Below are 21,774 nucleotides of genomic sequence, written 5' to 3'. Positions count from 1 at the left end.
TGAAATATCTCATAAAATTACAAAAATATGAGTAATCATTCATGACTTATTTACATGAAAACAAAATTACATATCCTTTATATCTAATCCATATACCAACGACCAAAAACACCTACAAACACTTTAATTCTTCAATTTTTTTTCATCTAATTGATCTCTCTCAAGTTCTATCTTCAAGTTCTAAGTGTTCTTCATAAATTCTACAAGTTCTAGTTTCATAAAATCAAGAATACTTCCAAGTTTGCTAGCTTACTTCCAATCTTGTAGAGTGATCATCCAACCTCAAGAAATCTTTCTTATTTACAGTTAGATATCTTTCTAATACAAGGTAATACTCATATTCAAACTTTGATTCAATTTCTATAACTATAACAATCTTATTTCGAGTGGAAATCTTACTTGAACTTGTTTTTCGTGTCATGATTCTGCTTCAAGAACTTTCAAGCCATCCAAGGATCCTTTGAAGCTAGATTCATTTTTCTCATTTCTAGTAGCTTTATCCAGAAAACTTGAGGTAGTAATGATGTTCATAAAATCATTTGATTCATACATATAAAGCTATCTTATTCGAAGGTTTAAACTTGTAATCACAAGAACATAGTTTAGTTAATTCTAAACTTGTTCGTAAACAAAAGTTAATCCTTCTAACTTGACTTTTAAAATCAACTAAACACATGTTCTATATCTATATGATATGCTAACTTAATGATTTAAAACCTGAAAACACGAAGAACACTGTAAAACCGGACATACGCCGTCGTAGTAACACCGCGGGCTGTTTTGGGTTAGTTAATTAAAAACTATGATAAACTTTAATTTAAAAGTTGTTCTTCTGGGAAAATGATTTTTCTTATGAACATGAAACTATATCCAAAAATCATGGTTAAACTCAAAGTGGAAGTATGTTTTCTAAAATGGTCATCTAGACGTCGTTCTTTCGACTGAAATGACTACCTTTACAAAAACGACATGTAACTTATATTTCTGACTATAAAACTATACTTTTTCTATTTAGATTCATAAAATAGAGTTCAATATGAAACCATAGCAATTTGATTCACTCAAAACGGATTTAAAATGAAGAAGTTATGGGTAAAACAAAATTAGATAATTTTTCTTGTTGTAGCAACGTGAAAATTGGTAACAAATCTATATTAATCATATCCTAGCTAACTTATATTATATTATACATGTATTCTAATATATTATGTAATCTTGAGATACCATAGACACGTATGCAAATGTTTTGACATATCATATCGACCCATGTGTATATATTATTTGGAACAACCATAGACACTCTATATGCAGTAATGAGGGAGTTAGCTATACAGGGTTGAGGTTGATTCCAAAAATATATATACTTTGAGTTGTGATCTACCCTGAGACGTGTATACACTGGGTCGTGGATTGATTCAAGATAATATATATCAATTTTTTTTGTACATCTAACGTTGGACAACTAGTTGTAGGTTACTAACGAGGACAGATGACTTAATAAACTTAAAACATCAAAATGTATTAAAAGTGTTGTAAATATATTTTGAATATACTTTAATATATATGTACATATTTGTTATAGGTTCGTGAATCGACCAATGGCCAAATCTTACTTCCCGACGAAGTAAAATTCTGTGAAAGTGAGTTATAGTCCCACTTTTAAAATCTAATATTTTTGGGATGAGAATACATGCAGGTTTTATAAATGATTTACAAAATTGCACAAGTACGTGAAACTACATTCTATGGTTGAATTATCGAAATTGAATATGCCCCTTTTTATTAAGTCTGGTAATCTAAGAATTAGGGAACAGACACCCTAATTGACGCGAATCCTAAAGATAGATCTATTGGGCCTAACAAACCCCATCCAAAGTACCAGATGCTTTAGTACTTCGAAATTTATATCATATCCGAAGGGTGTCCCGGAATGATGGGGATATTCTTATATATGCATCTTGTTAATGTCGGTTACCAGGTGTTCACCATATGAATGATTTTTACCTCTATGTATGGGATGTGTATTGAAATATGAAATCTTGTGGTCTATTGTTACGATTTGATATATATAGGTTAAACCTATAACTCACCAACATTTTTGTTGATGTTTAAAGCATGTTTATTCTCAGGTGAATACTAAGAGCTTCCGCTGTTGCATACTAAACTAAGGACAAGATTTGGAGTCCATGTTTGTATGATATTGTGTAAAAACTGCATTCAAGAAACATATATCGATGTAATATATTACTATTGTAAACCATTATGTAATGGTCGTGTGTAAACAGTATATTTTAGATTATCATTATTTGATAATCTACGTAATGTTTTTTTTTTTAAAACCTTTATTGATAAAATAAAGGTTATGGTTGTTTTAAAAATGAATGCAGTCTTTGAAAAACGTCTCATATAGAGGTCAAAACCTCGCAACAAAATCAATTAATATGGAACGTTTATAATCAATTTAAATGGGATATTTCATAATACAATATAAGTTAGCTAGTATATGATTTGTATAGTATTGTTAATATTTCCCGTAGCTACAAAAATAAAATAAAAAAATCCAATCTTGTTTTACCCATAACTTCTTCATTTTAAATCCGTTTTGAGTGAATCAAATTGTTATGGTTTCATATTGAACTCTATTTTATGAATCTAAACAGAAAAAGTATAGGTTTATAGTCAAAAATATAAGTTACAAGTCATTTTTGTAAGAGGTAGTCATTTCAGTCGAAAGAATGACGTCTTGATGACCATTTTGAAAAACATACTTCCACTTTGAGTTTAACCATGATTTTTGGATATAGTTTCATGTTCATAAGAAAAATAATTTTTCCAGAAGAACAACTTTTAAATCAAAGTTTATCATAGTTTTTAATTATCAAACCCAAAACAGCCCGCGGTGTTACTACGACGGCGTATGTCCAGTTTTACGGTGTTTTTTCGTGTTTCCAGGTTTTAAATCATTAAGTTAGCATATCATATAGATATAGAACATGTGTTTAGTTAATTTTAAAATTCAAGTTAGAAGGATTAACTTTTGTTTGCGAACAAGTTTAGAATTAACTAAACTATGTTCTAGTGATTTCAAGTTTAAACCTTCGAATAAGATAGCTTTATATGTATGAATCGAATGATGTTATGAACATCATTACTACCTCAAGTTTTGTGGATAAACCTACTGGAAAAGAGACAAATGGATCTAGCTTCAAAGGATCTTGGATGGCTTGAAAGTTCTTGAAGTAGAATCATGACACGAAAACAAGTTCAAGTAAGATTTCCACTCGAAATAAGATTGTTATAGTTATAGAAATTGAATCAAAGTTTGAATATGAGTATTACCTTGTATTATAAAGATATCTTACTGTAAATAAGAAAGATTTCTTGAGGTTGGATGATCACTCTACAAGATTGGAAGTAAGCTAGCAAACTTGGAAGTATTCTTGATTTTATGAAACTAGAACTTGTAGAATTTATGAAGAACACTTAGAACTTAAAGATAGAACTTGAGAGAGATCAATTAGATGAAGAAAATTGAAGAATGAAAGTGTTTGTAGGTGTTTTTGGTCGTTGGTGTATGGATTAGATATAAAGGATATGTAATTTTGTTTTCATGTAAATAAGTCATGAATGATTACTCATATTTTTGTAATTTTATGAGATATTTCATGCTATTTGCCAAATGATGGTTCCCACATGTGTTAGGTGACTCACATGGGCTGCTAAGAGCTGATCATTGGAGTGTATATACCAATAGTACATACATCTAAAAGCTGTGTATTGTACGAGTACGAATATGGGTGCATACGAGTAGAATTGTTGATGAAACTGAACGAGGATGTAATTGTAAGCATTTTTGTTAAGTAGAAGTATTTTGATAAGTGTATTGAAGTCTTTCAAAAGTGTATGAATACATATTAAAATACTACATGTATATACATTTTAACTGAGTCGTTAAGTCATCGTTAGTCGTTACATGTAAGTGTTGTTTTGAAACCTTTAGGTTAACGATCTTGTTAAATGTTGTTAACCCAATGTTTATAATATCAAATGAGATTTTAAATTATTATATTATCATGATATTATGATGTATGAATATCTCTTAATATGATACATATACATTAAATGTCGTTACAACGATAATCGTTACATATATGTCTCGTTTCAAAATCATTAAGTTAGTAGTCTTGTTTTAACATATGTAGTTCATTGTTAATATACTTAATGATATGTTTACTTATCATAATATCATGTTAACTATATATATATATCCATATATATGTCATCATATAGTTTTTACAAGTTTTAACGTTCGTGAATCACCGGTCAACTTGGGTGGTCAATTGTCTATATGAAACCTATTTCAATTAATCAAGTCTTAACAAGTTTGATTGCTTAACATGTTGGAAACACTTAATCATGTAAATAACAATTTCATTTAATATATATATTAACATGAAAAAGTTCGGGTCACTACATGAACTCACCAACCTTTTGCTTGACACTTTAAAGCATGTTTATTCTCAGGTATGAAAGAAATCTTCCGCTGTGCATTTGCGCATATTAGAGACATTACTTGGAGTCATTCATGACATATTTCAAAAGACGTTGCATTCGAGTCGTCGAGTTCATTAAGCTTATTATTAAGTCAATTATAGATGGATATATTATGAAAGGGTATGCATGCCGTCAACTTTCGATGTAAATGAAAGTTTGTCTTTTAAAAACGAATGCAATGTTTGTAAAATGTATCATATAGAGGTCAAGTACCTCGCGATGTAATCAACTGTTGTGAATCGTTTATAATCGATATGGACTTCGTCCGGATGGATTAGGACGGGTCATTTCAGGTTGCCTATTGGATGTAAAATGAAACGGTCAAAAGATTGGACTGCGGTGATAGAAAAGTTTAAAAATAGATTATCGAAGTGGAGAATGCGCTCGATGTCATTTGGTGGACGGGTGGTTCTTATTAAATCGGTTCTTACTAGTCTTCCATTGTATTACTTCTATCTCTTTCGTGCCCCGCCTAGCGTGCTAAAAATCCTTGAGAGTGTAAGACGCTCCTTTTTTTGGGGCGGGGGGATTCGGGTTCAAAAATTAATTGGGTCAAATGGGATAACGTTATTACTTCTTATGGGAAAGGGGGGGGGTTAAATATTGGTTCTCTTAAAAGTAAAAATCTTGCGTTACTTGAAAAGTGGTGGTGGAGGTTCAAAACTGAAACCAACTCACTTTGGGTCAAAATCATCCGTAGTATTCATGGCTCGTGTGGTGGCTTGTTGATGAGAAGTGACTCACCTCACTCCTCATCTCTTGGCACTTGGACTAACATTATTTTGGCAGGAAAGGAAATTGATGAGATGAATATTCCCTTTAGCAATTCTTTCGTGAAAACATTGGGCGATGGATCTTCAACAGCTTTTTGGAAAGAAGTGTGGATTGGAAGCAGCAAACTTTGCGACAAGTACCCAAGATTATATATGCTGGAATGTGTGCAGAATGCTATGGTTAGCGATCGACTTCAGATTTGCAACGCAACTATGACGTACAACTGGAACTGGATAAGAACTCCTTGCGGCAGAACCATGGGTAAACTTGATTCATTAACTGAATTGTTGTCAGGTACAAGTCTGAGCAGCGAAACCAAAGATAAATGGTTGTGGATCATGTCTGGAAATGAGCGATTTACTGTGAAAATATTATCAAGCATCATAGACGAGTCCCTTCTAGCAATTGGAACCAATAATTATGAAACAATCCGAAACAACTTGGTACCAAAAAAGTTGGAAATTTTCACATGGAGAGTTATCAAAAAACGCATTCTCGTCAAACTCGAACTCGACAAACGGGGCATTGACCTTCATAGCGTTAGATGCCCTCTTTGTGATGACGATTTAGAGACCATTGATCACGCATTAATCTTTTGCAAACACTCCTTGGACGTGTGGAACCGTATTTTTAAGTGGTGGGGTTTGGGCAATTTCTCAAACCTTAGTACTAACGAAATTCTACGTGGTATTGCTCCATCCCAAATGTCAAACCTCGGAAGGCTAATTTGGCAAGCCGTCGAATGGGTTTGTGTTTATTTCATTTGGAAAAATCGTAATAATAGGGTTTTCCACGGTAAAATGTGGAATACTCCGATTGCTCTAAATGAAATACAATCCAAATCCTTCGAATGGATATCGCATAGATCGAAAGGAAAGAAACTAGATTGGTTCGATTGGTTAAACAACCCGAGTGTGTATCTTACAATTTAATTCTTTTTTTCGGGTTTGCTATCTTTGCAAACCTTTGTAGTGTGTAATCATCTTCGTGTGCTTATGGATGATATTCATCCGAACATTGTACTATCTTATTAATCTATAAAATTTCGCTTGGTTTTCAAAAAAAAAAAAAAAAAAAAAAAAAATGATTTATAATAAAAACTAATTAAAATAAAAGTTTACTGTATACTCCGCATATATTAATATTAATTAAATATTATTTTTTGGCACAAAAAACCAAAACTATATAATTAATTGTTATATATGTTTTCTTAATTTATGTAATGTAATCTAATTGCGAGTAGTGTCAACTAGAGAAAGTTTGGACCGCGCGTTGCAGCGGTTTCATTTAGATATACGTTGTTTGATACTCGTTTTTAGTATCTGACGATATTTATGTACAAAATGACTACGTAAAAAGAAAGAAAATTTTAGGAGTACTCGAACCCAAGTATTTTCCCTTACAAACTCATGAACTTACTACTTACTCTAGTCATCCATTTGATAAAATTATATATATATACACATACGAAGTATAATTTATCCAAAATAAAAAAGCTCCGTTTTGAAAATAATTAGTTGCGTTTTTTAGTAAAATTATTCCGAGTTGAACGATGGTGACGGAGAAACCTAACTCGCGACGGGAAAAAAGATAAATCCCGTTAAAAAAATTTGGGTGAGTTTATTTAGTTATTATTATAATAAATTGTAGAGGTAAAGTTTAGTCCCTCAAATTATAACATTTACATGGAAAAAAGGTTACAAATTTTAGCCTAAATTATTGGCTATATGACAAAAGCCTTCCTGGGCCAAAACACAAATGGTTGGGAATGAAACGACCAACTTTTTGGTTGTTGTTAGCGGGTATTTTAATTTAATTTAATTTAATTTTAATTAATAATTAATTAATTAATTAATCAATTAATTAATTAATAATAATATTTGTACTCCGTAATTGTTTAGTTTTATTTACTTGCTTATAAAAGAGAGGCCCTGGTCCTTCCATACTGCTACCATCTGCCAACAACACTCGCTACTTGCACCTTTTTACACTTTATTTGTACTTTCACATTTGAATCTAATATATTACCGGTCGGCAACCACCTGTGATCATAAATTTTACAATTGATGGAAGCTACCGGCATCAGACTGTTTGGCAAGAGCATAAGGTGCCAAACGAAAATTAATCCTACCGTCACCTCCACCGGAGAATGTCGTCATCACAAACAACAGGCTGCAGGTTACGATACCGTTCATGCCTTCCAACAAGATAGCACATACAATAATCAACACTCAGAAAAGGTATGTATACTACGTTTGTTTTATATATATAGTTCATATATAATTAAATCCATATATACACTCGATCGATTTATAACATGTATGTTTCTGAACACGATTGCGTTAATTAATTTTCATGAAACTCAACTTATGTGATATCATTTTATGTTCATGTAATGTAATTCATCTTTCAGTATTTGTTGATTATGGAATTAAATAGATTTTTATATGTTATGGCTTCATTTTGCTTTAAGTTTTTAAATCGATTGATTATTATTGTGTTTTCAATCGAAGAAATTGATTTAGCCCAAATTTTTTGGTGTCAGTTTCGGACTAGCTGCTAGCTAAGAGCTGTACTTTATAGTAAAATTACTGTCTTTTTTCGAATCATTCATAGTAATTACTAATTACACCAATTAGTATTAGTATTAGTATATTATTATTTCGTATTCATAACCTTGCGAATTCATGATAAATTGTATGTCCTGCAGTTTCTAATTTATGAATTACCACCGTTTCTGTGTTTTCCTTTAATGTTTAATGCTTATAATTATGCTTATTTAATTATAAATATGTTTTGCATATACAGAATCAAGAGTGTGAGTCTTATCAGAAGGAAGACGCAAAACCTAATACATCTATCACTAATGAAGACAATAATTCTGCAACAACTGAAACAGAACAGGATGCAATGAATTTGCAACTTAAAAAGCCCGATAAGCTTCTTCCGTGTCCTCGTTGTAATAGCATGGACACGAAATTCTGTTACTATAACAATTACAACGTCAAGCAGCCTCGTCACTATTGTAAGAGTTGCCAACGGTACTGGACTGCAGGCGGCACTATGAGGAGCATGGCTATTGGATCGGGTCGCCGAAAAAACAAGAATCCAACATCTCAGATTGATCACAATGTCCTTCCCAGACTCGTTTCATTTGGGTCCAATTTACCACGTGTTGATACTGCAGTTTCTTGTACAGATAAAGAGAACGTTGACGAATGCTCAAGTGGATCTACAATAACAACATCTAATTCAGTAGTCGAGAAACCGCAAGATGAAAATGGATTTCGTTCTCATTTTGTACCTTGTATACCAGGTGTTACTTGGTCTTATAATCCGTTGAATTCAGCTAATATTCCTGTTCCAATGTCAATATACCCTTCGCCTTATTGGAATTATATTCCTTGGTTACCTGTATCATCATCATCATCTACACAAATCGATATGGACTCGTTTGTATTGGGAAAACGTTCAAGAGACGGGGAAACGGTAACACCGAATGGTTCTGAAGAGGTTTCGAGAAAGAAAAATTCGGTTTTGATTCCCAAGACTCTTAGAATTGATGATCCTGATGAAGCTGCAAAGAGTTCCATTTGGTCAACACTTGGAATCAAGAACGAAAATATTAGTACTAGAGGGATGTTTAAGGTGTTTCAAGCAAAAGATGAAAAAAACAAGCAACATTTAGTTTTGCAGGCAAATCCTGCTGCGTTTTCTAGGTCATTATGCTTTCAAGAAAGAGCGTATGTATAATCGCTTATCGATCTTGAGCTGATCACTCGGTTATTAAAAGTTTTGTACAGATTATAGAGGTTTGGTTTCTCTTTTGTAACATTTTTTAAAGATAGGTGTTACTTGTTTTACATAGAAATAGTGCAATTAATGTAACGGAACGATTTTTAGGATGTAATCTTTCGGTTTCTGATATGTTTAATACATAAGCTTTTTGCCCTAAGAAGTAGCTGTATGCCTGTATATCCACTCCTATGGTGGTATGAATAATAGCAATGAATTTTGTCACAACAGGTTCTTCATTTCAATTAGCAACTTAGAAAAATAAAATCTAGGCAATGGTTCATAAGTATGCTAAAAACAGAAATTAAATTATGAGAGATATAAAGATGAATTTGGTACAAATTGATACAGACTCTTTGGATCAACATCCATCAATTAATTTGATATTAACAAGTGAGCACTTGAATTTTCTCTATTGAATTGGATCATAAGTATGCTAAATTGATCCCATAGTAAGTAAACCGCAAATTGCGGCCGGTGTCCTGGTTATGTTTTGATGTTCGAGGAAATTATTTACTTCGACCTGTGTATACCGCAAAACGCAAAGGTTTGCTTTTTGCTTTTTCTGTTGATATCTTATCTTTAGAGAATTGCCGGTTTGTCTTTGCGGTTTGTGTATATATATACGCGTATCGAAGTTGAAATTTTGTCCAACATACGTAAACCTCACGCAATTTGCAGTTTGCAATTTTATGGGGCATTTTCAAAATTTTTATTAGGGTAAATTGTTACGGAGTACTTGTTATATACTTTAAAAAATAAAAAATTGTTTAATTTCCCTTTGATAATATACTACTAATAGAGTATTAAATCAAATATTTTGATATAAAACTGTGAATGGCCACCCTAAATGTGTGTTCTATGAGGACTGGCCACCCAAAAACAAACAAGATATTTTCATTTCCTCGGCAATTTTAAGCCACATTTTCGTAGTGTGAGGGCTGTATTGTGGACCCAAAATGCCATATCTTTACTTCTTTGGTAATGGACCTTTCTTGGACTTTTTAGAGTTTTATATCAGTCCCCCTTATATTTAAACCTTTTTTTCCTTGGCTCACAATTGTTTTAATAGCAGTTTCTGTTGTTATTCAATTTTGTAGGCAAGTAAAGTTCACTTCACTTTAAAGTTATATTCAATTTTAGAATCTGTGTGGCGCACTTATGAGTGATTTCTTTATCAATTTTTTTTTTTTTTTTTTTTTTTTTTCTTATGGCGGAGCTTGAAAAAAAATGTTTGTGTGACTTTATTTTTGTCAAATATTGTGGTGAAATTCCAAATCTTCTTTTCTTACCAATAAAGGTTGTTTTGTTCTTCACTAAAATCATTTGGTATCTCGATATAATATGTCATGTTTGACCCCTCCAAAACCATTGTTCAAGCTCCGCCATAAGATTCCATTTCAATGAAATGTGGCTTTTCTACGTCATCTATGGCTATAGTGGTTGATATGTGCCTGCCTAAAGAGCCATAGACAGATGGACACGTGACAACAGAAAATAGTTCAGAGATATTTTTGCAAACATGGATTCTAAAACTGAATAAAACTTCAAAAAGAAGTGAACTTTACTTATCTAGAATTGAATAAAGGCAAGTGAAGGGAGAAGGGTCCATTTACAATGAAATATAGATATGTGGAAGGGGAAATAGAGGTTAGAGTAGAATGTGGGAAAAGCAAGTAGAGGCAAAAGTGTCTTTTTCAAATAGTAGAGATATGGCATTTTGGGTCCATAAATGATAAAACAACTCATATATTTACAGAAATTGTGGCTTGAAATTGTAGAGGATTTGAACATATCATTCTTTGGTTTTAGATGGCCAATTATCATTGAACACACATTTCTTCTGATTATGACATGCCCACCATAAGTTATCAAGATAAATAATTATATATCGGAGTATATTTTTAGTTAATTTATGATTATGATTCATTTACTATCAGACATGGACACTTGACTTGATTATATCTAACAATCTTTAAAAATCGTAATTAACTTCGGGTTGGTGTTCATAATGACAACTTAGTTCAATCACTTTATAGCTGAATATCAGCCACTTTCAAGCTAATTGGGGAACGGGTCATTCACGTAGAAAGTTGTCCAAAATCTATTTTACCGGATGCAACCTGAACTGCTACTTGTATGAAGTATCTGAGAAACATGAAGAATAGATATGGAAGATACCCAAATTGTTACCTATTTCAAAAGAAATTGACCATTGACTTTTATTGACTTGTAGTTTCTACTGTACAATAGCAATACCAAACAAGAAGCAAACTTTGCATAAACATGAGAATTTGGCATTGTAAGCTTTTAGAGATTTTAATACAACTTTTGGTTTGCTTTGTATGTAGATTAGTAGATAAGAGTAATTATTTAATTAAATAAAAATAGCTTTTCTAATTAGTCATATCCACGTGTCAAATAAAGAAAAAGTGTAGTGATACTTTTTGCTGATGTTGCGGCTCACATTGATGGAGCAATCCACGGATTCTTAAGATGAATAAAACTTTGAAGTGACGTGAACTTTACTTGCCTACAATTGAATAACAACAGAAACTGCATGATATTGAAACAATTGTGAGCCAAGGGGAAAAAAGGTTCAAATATATATGGGGGAATAATATAAAAAACTAAAACGTCCAAGATAGGCATTTTGGTCCACAATACAACTCACATTATGAAAATGTGGCTTAAAATTGCGGAGGAGATGAAAATATCTTGCATGTTTTTGGGTGGCCAGTCCTCATAGAACACACATTTTTATGATATCGTAATGCCCCATTAAGAGTTTATATCAATATCAATAAATCAATATATTATATAATCTATTACAGTATATTGTTAAGGCAAAATAAGCAATTTGACATTTTTTCTGAAATATATAAGTAATAACAATCTGACCCAATAGTGTTGGAGCCGTTTAGATCTTGGGATCGAAGGTTTACAGTGAATCCTTGACGTTTGGGATTGAATGAGTCGAACCATATCGTTTTGGATCGGATTAGAACGATTTTTTTTTTAAAAGCAAAAAGAATTATTATTATAACCCGGATTATAACATTACATTCCCTACACACATCTATACAATATTATAAACAGAAACATGAAATCTTAAGAAGAAGGAATCTAATCTAAGTGGTAATAATCAGGAGCATCGTAGACTAATCAACACAATGAGGGAACGAACTTGAGATTACAAGTAGGGAAGGAGGAGACAACCGTGCCGATCAAGCGGTGACAAAGTTGATGAACAACCAACCAATTTAATCTAACCCTCATGAGCCAATTAGAAACTACAAGACTGCCGGATTTATCAAGATGACGTGTTAACCGATGCCCGTACGGTTTGTAGACGAGACATCATATGATGAAGGGTTGATGAGCCATTGATGCCATTCAATTGGAGTTTTTTTCGCGCTCGGTTTGAGATCCAACTAAAACTTTGCGTTTGAATTTCTCAAATGATCAAAGCGGGGTTCCATTCTTTTCTTGTGAAGACTTTTAGATTCCTATGTTTCCATATGATGTAGCAAGTAATCCATTTAGTAGCTTGCCATAGAGAGGAACCGATGGAGTTATATGAGAGACCTTGGTCGGAGATGAAGGCATCGTTGATGTTGGATATTGATGTATTATTTTGATTCCACCAATCTAGTATTTGTAACCAAATTGAGGTCACTTTGTGGCAATTTATCAGCGCATGATCAATGGTTTCAGTATGTTGATCGCATAAAGGGCATAAGATGGTGTGTAAGTCAATTCCTTTTTTGTCGAGTGCGCATCTAACTGGGATTTTTTGTTGGATGACTCTCCATGAGAATATGAAGACCTTTTGAGGGACGAATTTATTGCGAGGTAGTGTTATACTTTTTGAGTGAATGCCATATTTTAATGCGTTAATCAATTTTGACATTGTTGATGTTTTGAAGGTGCCGGATGTGTCCAGAGTGAATTTCCATGAGTCGGGGCGATCGCAGAGGCTTACGGATTAGAACGATGCCTAGAGTCTTGATTCGACTTGGTGGGTTTTGGATGCTAGCAGATGATGAAAGAACGACTGGTTGCAGATTAGGGTTGATGGAATGAGCATCAACTACAAATGGTATAAGGCAGCCTGTATTTATAGTATCAGGCTGATAGTCAGTCGACTGGCCCAAAATTCGATCGACTGTCTCCCCAATCGGTCGACTGTCTTCACTTGCTCTGGTTGATACGAACTAGGGACTTATATGCACCAACGAACTCCCTCTAGGACCTAGTTCTATCAACATTTCTTCTTATCTCGGACAAAAACACCACCGTACTCCATTGAGGATCAAGATGCCCTCCCTAGAATGTGGCGTTACATCTAGCTTCACTTGATTACCCTTTATGCACCAATAAACTCCCTTATATGGAACATATCTTCTCACTTCATCTTTATCTTTGTCATATTCCAATGATAATCGCAATTCGATACAATTACCAAGAAATACAACTTGTTGGAACTTTGAGTAAAATCTCTTTAGATATCCGGAGAGATATACTCAACGATCTTCAAAGCTCAACAGATATCAAATTAACCCTTACTTATGACTGTTGTGACTTCAGGTTCTTTAATCTCTTCAAATCCACATAAACGCAGCGGAATTTTAAGATTTGACATAGTTTGACCCGTAAATAACCCCACAGTAACTTATATTTCTTTCTAAAGCTTCATAACCTGCACATGTAAATATTATAAAGTACGATAACATATATAATCATGAGCACGTTAGATATAATTCCGTTTCTTTAGAAAATTAACATTATAAACATCGAGACGATTAATTAAGCAACTTTATCGCTTTCTTTCACGTACGCCATTCCTTCATATTAAGCAGAACTTCAGAAGCTCCAACTTTAACTCTTTATATCAGTTAACATGGCTCGTACGTATATCAACTTTGACAAAATGTTGGTCATATAAAACTTTCAATTCGAACTCACACTCGTTTAACCATTTTGACTCAACATTTTTCACAAACATTTAACATTCAATTCACATTGTTTAAACACTTAAACACATTGAACTTTCAAACAACAAAAACACTTGCTTTTCAAACAAAAACTTAGCTTTAGTCTGACACGTCAATTTCATTTCACATGAGTAACCAGAAAAAAATTAAAACCGAAAATATTTTTGTATTTTATAAAATTTATGCTAAAACACACCGGTTCATAGTATGAATTCATGCATGCATCAACTAAGATAAAATACAAACTATCATGCAAATGCACATAATTATACAGAATCAATTAAAACTTAAATACCAACATGCACATTAAACTAGCAGACATAAAATTACATATTTTCGTGAGACATTGATCTTAATAACAAACCCTAATACTTCCATCACTGCTGAAGACAATAATTCTGCAACAACTGAAACAGAACAGGATGCAATGAATTTGCAACTTAAAAAGCCCGATAAGCTTCTTCCGTGTCCTCGTTGTAATAGCATGGATACAAAATTCTGTTATTATAACAATTACAACGTCAAGCAGCCTCGTCACTATTGTAAGAGTTGTCAACGGTACTGGACTGCAGGCGGCACTATGAGGAGCATGGCTATTGGATCGGGTCGCCGAAAAAACAAGAATCCAACATCTCAGATTGATCACAATGTCCTTCCCAGACTCATTTCATTTGGGTCCGATTTACCACATGTTGATACTGCAGTTTCTTGTATCGATAAAGAGAACGTTGACGATTGCTGAAGTGGATCTACAATAACAACATCTAATTCAGTAGTTGAGAAACCGCAAGATGAAAATGGATTTCGTTCTCATTTTGTACCTTGTGTACCAGGTGTTACTTGGTCTTATAATCCGTTGAATTCAGCTAATATTACTGTTCCAATGTCAATATACCCTTCGCCTTATTGGAATTATATTCCTTGGTTACCTGTATCATCATCACCTTCACAAATCGATATGGACTCGTTTGTATGGGGAAAACGTTCAAGAGACGGGGAAATGGTAAAACCAGATGGTTCTGAAGAGCCATCGAGAAAGAAAAATTCGATTTTGACTCCAAAGACTCTTAGAATTGATGATCCTGATGAAGCTGCAAAGAGTTCTATTTGGTCAACACTTGGAATCAAGAACAAAAATATTAGTAATCGAGGGATGTTTAAGGCCTTTCAACCAAAAGATGAAAATATCAAGCAACATTTAGTTTTGCAGGCGAATCCTGCTGCGTTTTCTAGGTCATTATGCTTTCAAGAAAGAGTGTATATATAATCGTTTATCGATCTTGAGCTAATCACTCGGTTCTTCAGAGTTTTGTACAGATTATAGAGGTTTGGTTTCTCTTTTGTAACATTGTTTAAGATAGGTGTTATTTGTTTTAGATAGAAGTAGTACAATGTAACAGAAAGAATTTTAGTAGTACAATCTTTCGGTTTCTGATATGTTTAATACATAAGTTTTTTGCCCTAAGAAGTAGCTGTATATCCACTCCTATGGTGGTATGAATAAATAATAGCAATGAATTTTGTCACAACAGGTTCTTCATTTCAATTAGCAACTTCACTTGGAAAAAAAGAATCTAGGCAATGTATGGCTATATTGTCTTTTTCTTTTTGCGAAAACAGGAATAAAATTATAAAGATCCAAACATGAATGAGGTACAAATTGGTACAGACTCTTTGAATCAAGATCCATCAATTAATTTGATACAATTGAGCAGAAATGCAGACCACCAGATCAACTTCTTTTACTATTACATAAAGAGTTTCTTTAGTGAAATGGTTCATAAGTATGCTAAAATGATCCTGTAGTAAGTAAATGCATTTTGCGGCCGGTGTCCTGGTTATGTTTTGATGTTCGAGGAAATTATTTACTTCGACCTATGTATACCGCAAACTGCAAAGGTTTGGTTTTTTGCTTTTTGTGTCTGATATCTTATCTTTAGAGGTTGCCAGCTTGTATTTATGGTTTGCGTTTTTTTTTTATTTTTTTTATTTTTTTTTATTTTTTGCGTGACAAAGTTAAAATTTCCTCGAACATACGCAAACCGCAAAGAGCAGGCCGCAATCTGCAGTTTGCGATTTTGTGGGGCATTTTCACAATTTTTATTTGGGTAGATCGTGGAGTATTTGTTATATACTTCAAAAAATGGCAAATTGTTTAATTTCCCTTGATAATATACCATAATAGAGTATTAAATCAAATATATTGATATTGATATAAAACTCTGAATGGCCACCCTAAATGTGTGTTCTATGAGGATTGGCCACCCAAAAACATGCAAGATATTTTCATTTCCTCGGCAATTTTTAGCCACATTATCATAATGTGAGCTGTATTGTGGACCCAAAATGCCATATCTTTACTTCTTTGGTAATGGACCTTTCTTGGACTTTTTAGAGTTTTATATTAATCCCTCTTCTTATATTTGAACCTTTTTTTCCGTGGCTCACAATTGTTTTAACAGTTTATGTTCTTATTCAATTGTAGGCAAGTAAAGTTCACTTTAAAGTTAAATTCAATTTTAAAATCCTTGACGCACTTAGGAGTGATTTCTTTATCCATGTTTGTGTGACTTTACTTTTGTAAAATATTGTTGTGAAATTCCAAATCTTCTTTTCTTACCGGTAAAGGTTGTTTTGCTTTTATAAATTGTAGTCAGGGGATTGGAGTGTTTTTAATAATCATAGTTGTGATGACTTTGCTTTTATCAAATTGGGTTTTAGATTCTTTATCTAACTCTGTTTTCATAAGTTTATACTATACTATGTTTTGCTACGTAATTTATTTTCGATGAATCGTTGAAGAAAGTTTGTTCGAATTTGCTCTCTTTTAGTAGAAACATGCATAACTATTACTTATTGGAACTTCTTAATTACAAGACCGCAGATCAAGTCCAGTGTCCACTAACATGGCAAATGAATTGTAAATAAGTATATAAGTATAAATTTAAATATGCATTATATTTATCTTGATAAATATGGTGGGCGTGTCATAATAAGAAGAAATGTGTGTTCAATAGTAATTGACCATCCAAAAACAAGAAAGTTATGTTCAAATCGTCCACAATTTCAAGCCACATTTTCTGTTAACGTGAGTTGTTTTATGGACCCAAAATGCCATATCTCTACTTCTTTGTAAATGGACACTTGTTGCTTTTATTTGCTTTTCCCACATTCTATTCTAACCTCTATTTTTCCTTCCTCATATCTGTACTTTATTGTAATGGACCCCTTCACTTGCCTTTATTCAATTCTAGTCTTGGTAGGTAAAGTAACTTTTATTCAGTTTTAGAAATCATCGATAGGTCGATCTGAACCGCATGTTAGCAAAAATATCCCTGACGTAATTTTCGTTGTCACATGTCCATCTGTCCATAGCTCTCTTTAGACAAGCACATATCAAGTTGTGTAGCTATATATGATGTAGAAAGGCAACATTTCATTGAAATAGAATCTTATGTGTAAACCTAAAAACCCTAAGATCTCTTAAAAAGTTTACAACTGTCATTCTATTATGGTTTGTGCAATTTAGCTACTTGTTTTTTGGTATTGAAGTTGTACATAATACAAGTACAAACCAACAAGACTTAATTGTAATCAAATTTTTAGGAAACTTGGATCCACATACTTATTAATGACTCAAACCAACCCAGATACTAGTTAGGGCATGATGTAAGATCGCTTTAAGGCAACAAGAAGTCGAACATATCAACTCATGAGTTCCCTAGTGCTCTAAAATGAATTGGTGATAGAAGAAGGTTCTCAAGTGATTATATCCCTACATTAGTGAATTCTCGATATGGGACTTTGACTTCTGATATGTTTGTAACGGAAGGAGTTAGCGTGTATTTAAGATGTTGACAGTCTTTCGGTTTCTGATATGTTAAGAAGAAGGAATCTAATCTAAGTGGTAATAATCAGGAGCATCGTAGACTAATCAACACAATGAGGGAACGAACTTGAGATTACAAACAGGGAAGGAGGAGACAACCGTGCCGATCAAGCGGCGACAAAGTTGATGAACAACCAACCAATTTAATCTAACCCTCATGAGCCAATTAGAAACTACAAGACTGCCGGATTTATCAAGATGACGTGTTAACCGATGCCCGTACGGTTTGTAGACGAGACATCATATGATGAAGGGTTGATGAGCCATTGATGCCATTCAATTGGAGTTTTTTTCGCGCTCGGTTTGAGATCCAACTAAAACTTTGCGTTTGAATTTCTCAAATGATCAAAGCGGGGTTCCATTCTTTTCTTGTGAAGACTTTTAGATTCCTATGTTTCCATATGATGTAGCAAGTAATCCATTTAGTAGCTTGCCATAGGGAGGAACCGATGGAGTTATATGAGAGACCTTGGTCGGAGATGAAGGCATCGTTGATGTTGGATATTGATGTATTATTTTGATTCCACCAATCTAGTATTTGTAACCAAATTGAGGTCACTTTGTGGCAATTTATCAGCGCATGATCAATGGTTTCAGTATGTTGATCGCATAAAGGGCATAAGATGGTGTGTAAGTCAATTCCTTTTTTGTCGAGTTCGCATCTAACCGGGATTTTTTGTTGGATGACTCTACATGAGAATATGAAGACCTTTTGAGGGACGAATTTATTGCGAGGTAGTGTTATACTTTTTGAGTGAATGCCATATTTTAATGCGTTAATCAATTTTGACATTGTTGATGTTTTGAAGGTGCCGGATGTGTCCAGAGTGAATTTCCATGAGTCGGGGCGATCGCAGAGGCTTACGGATTAGAACGATGCCTAGAGTCTTGATTCGACTTGGTGGGTTTTGGATGCTAGCAGATGATGAAAGAACGACTGGTTGCAGATTAGGGTTGATGGAATGAGCATCAACTACAAATGGTATAAGGCAGCCTGTATTTATAGTATCAGGTTGATAGTCAGTCGACTGGCCCAAAAGTCGATCGACTGTCTCCCCAATCGGTCGACTGTATTCACTTGCTCTGGTTGATACGAACTAGGGACTTATATGCACCAACGAACTCCCTCTAGGACCTAGTTCTATCAACATTTCTTCTTATCTCGGACATAAACACCACCGTACTCCATTGAGGATCAAGATGCCCTCCCTAGAATGTGGCGTTACATCTAGCTTCACTTGATTACCCTTTATGCACCAATAAACTACCTTATATGGAACATATCTTCTCACTTCATCTTTATCTTTGTCATATTCCAATGATAATCGCAATTCGATACAATTACCAAGAAATACAACTTGTTGGAACTTTGAGTAAAATCTCTTTAGATATCCGGAGAGATATACTCAACGATCTTCAAAGCTTAGCAGATATCAAATTAACCCTTACTTATGACTGTTGTGACTTCAGGTTCTTTAATCTCTTCAAATCTACATAAACGCAGCGGAATTTTAAGATTTGACATAGTTTGACCCGTAAATAACCCCACAGTAACTTCTATTTCTTTCTAAAGCTTCATAACCTGCACATGTAAATATTATAAAGTACGATAACATATATAATCATGAGCACGTTAGATATAATTCCGTTTCTTTAGAAAATTAACATTATAAACATCGTGACGATTAATTAAGCAACTTTGTCGCTTTCTTTCACGTACGTCATTCCTTCATATTAAGCAGAACTTCAGAAGCTCCAACTTTAACTCTTTATATCAGTTAACATGGCTCGTACGTATATCAACTTTGACAAAATGTTGGTCATATAAAACTTTCAATTCGAACTCACACTCGTTTAAACATTTTGACTCAATATTTTTCACAAACATTTAACATTCAATTCACATTGTTTAAACATTTAATCACATTGAACTTTCAAACAGCAAAAACACTTGCTTTTCAAATAAAAACTTAGCTTCAGTCTGACACGTCAATTTCATTTCACATGAGTAACCAGAAAAAAATTAAAACCAAAAATATTTTTGTATTTTATAAAATTTATGCTAAAACACACCAGATCATAGTATGAATTCATGCATGCATCAACTAAGATAAAATACAAACTATCATGCAAATGCACATAATTATACAGAATCAATTAAAACTTAAATACCAACATGCACATTAAACTAGCAGACATAAAATTACATATTTTCGTGAGACATTGATCTTAATAACAAACCCTAATACTTCCATCACTGCCGAAGACAATAATTCTGCAACAACTGAAATAGAACCGGATGCAATGAATTTGCAACTTAAAAAGCCCGATGTTGGAAAAATAATCTGATGAGTCAAAAATATTTTGCAGGTTTTTAGAGTCTGAAGTTGTAGAGTCTGAAGTTGCAGACTCTGATGTTTGGTGAAGTCAACGTTTTTGGTTTTCTTGATGGCTAAGATAAGGAGGATTTTGGAGATATGTTTAAATATTTAGAAGATACGTTTTTGATTCTGCCTTATCTCCAGAAGATAAACTTTTGAAGTGATTTGAAGATTTGTTAAGTTTAGAGTTTATCTTTTCCTTATTATTAGTAAAGTTGTTTAGTAAACCAAATCTCCAGATTTGGTTTTGATCTGTATAAATAGGGACGTGTGCTTTTCATTCTATGTATCTTTGCACGATTAATATTATCTTTCATATATCTTCATATCGTGTTCTCTCAATTATTGTTCTTATAATTCATATTTATTATTCAATTGAGAGTCTCGTGTTCATAGATCAAATACTGTGAACTAATAACTGGTATCAGAGCGGGAAAGGTGTAAATCCAACTTGGTAATCTTTTAAAATGATCCATATATTGATCAAGATGTCTACCAGTACCATTCCAACCCCAGTTATGGCTGGAAAAGGTGTGCCAATATTCGATGGCACAGACTTTGCAACATAGAAACTGAAAGTTCTTTGGTTTCTGGGTTCCATTCATGAAGATGCTGAGCAAGTCCTCACAACAGGACCTATTATACCTGGTGCAATGGTGGAAGCTGTTCCTGCCACAGATACTGTTGCTGCACAACCTGCTTATTTTCGTGAAACTCCAAGAGATAGATGGACTGAAGCACAAGCCATAAAATTTAAGCTTGATAGCAAGATAAGGAGTATTATAGGCAATGCTGTTACTGTTCCGATTCTTAGAAAGATAAGTGAAACGTCCGCGACTAATCCTCCCGGACGGAATTTTCAACAGTTGATTCCATCGCGATGATCGACTCCAAGTAAGGTCCTTAATATGAGCTATTGTACAGCGGAAGACTCAATTCATACCTGAGAATAACATGCTTTAAAAGGTCAACATAAAGTTGGTGAGATATATAGGTTTGATGCTAGCAGCGTTATAACTATGGACACAAGATTTCATATGTAAACATTTAATACACTCGCAAGTGTATAAAATCATTCTGCTTATGTTGAGGCCTCAGTAACCAACCTTAACAATAATATAATAAGTCATCTTCACAAAGATGGATATGTACACTCGCAAGTGTATAAATAATCCTCGAAGTACTAAACATCCGCCCACTAGTTCTTATGTCTAGTGCAGCCTACTGGATGGGGGTGTTAAACCCGATAGATCTATCTTTAGGATTCGCGCTTACATGCTATTATAACATATAACTAAATTACCTAGCACATCAATCCGCAGAATATCATTTTTAATCACTTGTGTCCATAACGTAAATCATTTATAAAAACAGTGCATGTATT

The 21,774-nt window shown here is 33.5% G+C and overlaps 2 protein-coding genes and 1 pseudogene across 2 annotated transcripts; all 3 read left to right on the top strand.

The window, feature by feature from the left end:
- The first annotated feature begins 5,282 nt into the window (after positions 1–5,282).
- On the top strand, positions 5,283–6,260 carry LOC139840975 (uncharacterized). Its single transcript, XM_071831213.1, has one exon. It carries the CDS (start codon positions 5,283–5,285, stop codon positions 6,258–6,260), a length of 978 nt encoding a protein of 325 aa, XP_071687314.1.
- Positions 6,261–7,321: 1,061 nt separating this feature from the next.
- On the top strand, positions 7,322–9,136 carry LOC139844668 (cyclic dof factor 1-like). The gene is made up of 2 exons (XM_071834895.1): positions 7,322–7,568; positions 8,137–9,136. The coding sequence occupies exons 1-2, from the start codon at positions 7,395–7,397 to the stop codon at positions 9,079–9,081; spliced, it is 1,119 nt and encodes a 372-aa protein (XP_071690996.1). The 5' UTR covers positions 7,322–7,394; the 3' UTR covers positions 9,082–9,136.
- A 5,411-nt stretch (positions 9,137–14,547) lies between these two features.
- On the top strand, positions 14,548–18,881 carry LOC139840974 (cyclic dof factor 1-like; annotated as a pseudogene).
- Positions 18,882–21,774: the final 2,893 nt, after the last annotated feature.

The sequence above is a fragment of the Rutidosis leptorrhynchoides genome, chromosome 4, assembly GCF_046630445.1.
Source record: "Rutidosis leptorrhynchoides isolate AG116_Rl617_1_P2 chromosome 4, CSIRO_AGI_Rlap_v1, whole genome shotgun sequence".
Taxonomy (NCBI): Eukaryota; Viridiplantae; Streptophyta; class Magnoliopsida; order Asterales; family Asteraceae; genus Rutidosis; species Rutidosis leptorrhynchoides.
Note: the sequence above shows the minus strand (reverse complement) of the source record. Positions and strands in the feature narration are given on the sequence as shown.

What these genes read in the sequence shown, in the direction of transcription:
- LOC139840975 (XM_071831213.1), top strand. Translation starts at nt 5,283, where the DNA reads ATGAGAAGTGACTCACCTCACTCCTCATCTCTTGGCACTTGGACTAAC.
- LOC139844668 (XM_071834895.1), top strand. Translation starts at nt 7,395, where the DNA reads ATGGAAGCTACCGGCATCAGACTGTTTGGCAAGAGCATAAGGTGCCAA. An exon ending in ATAATCAACACTCAGAAAAG is followed by an intron (nt 7,569 to 8,136) that starts GTATGTATACTA and finishes TTGCATATACAG; the next exon opens with AATCAAGAGTGTGAGTCTTA.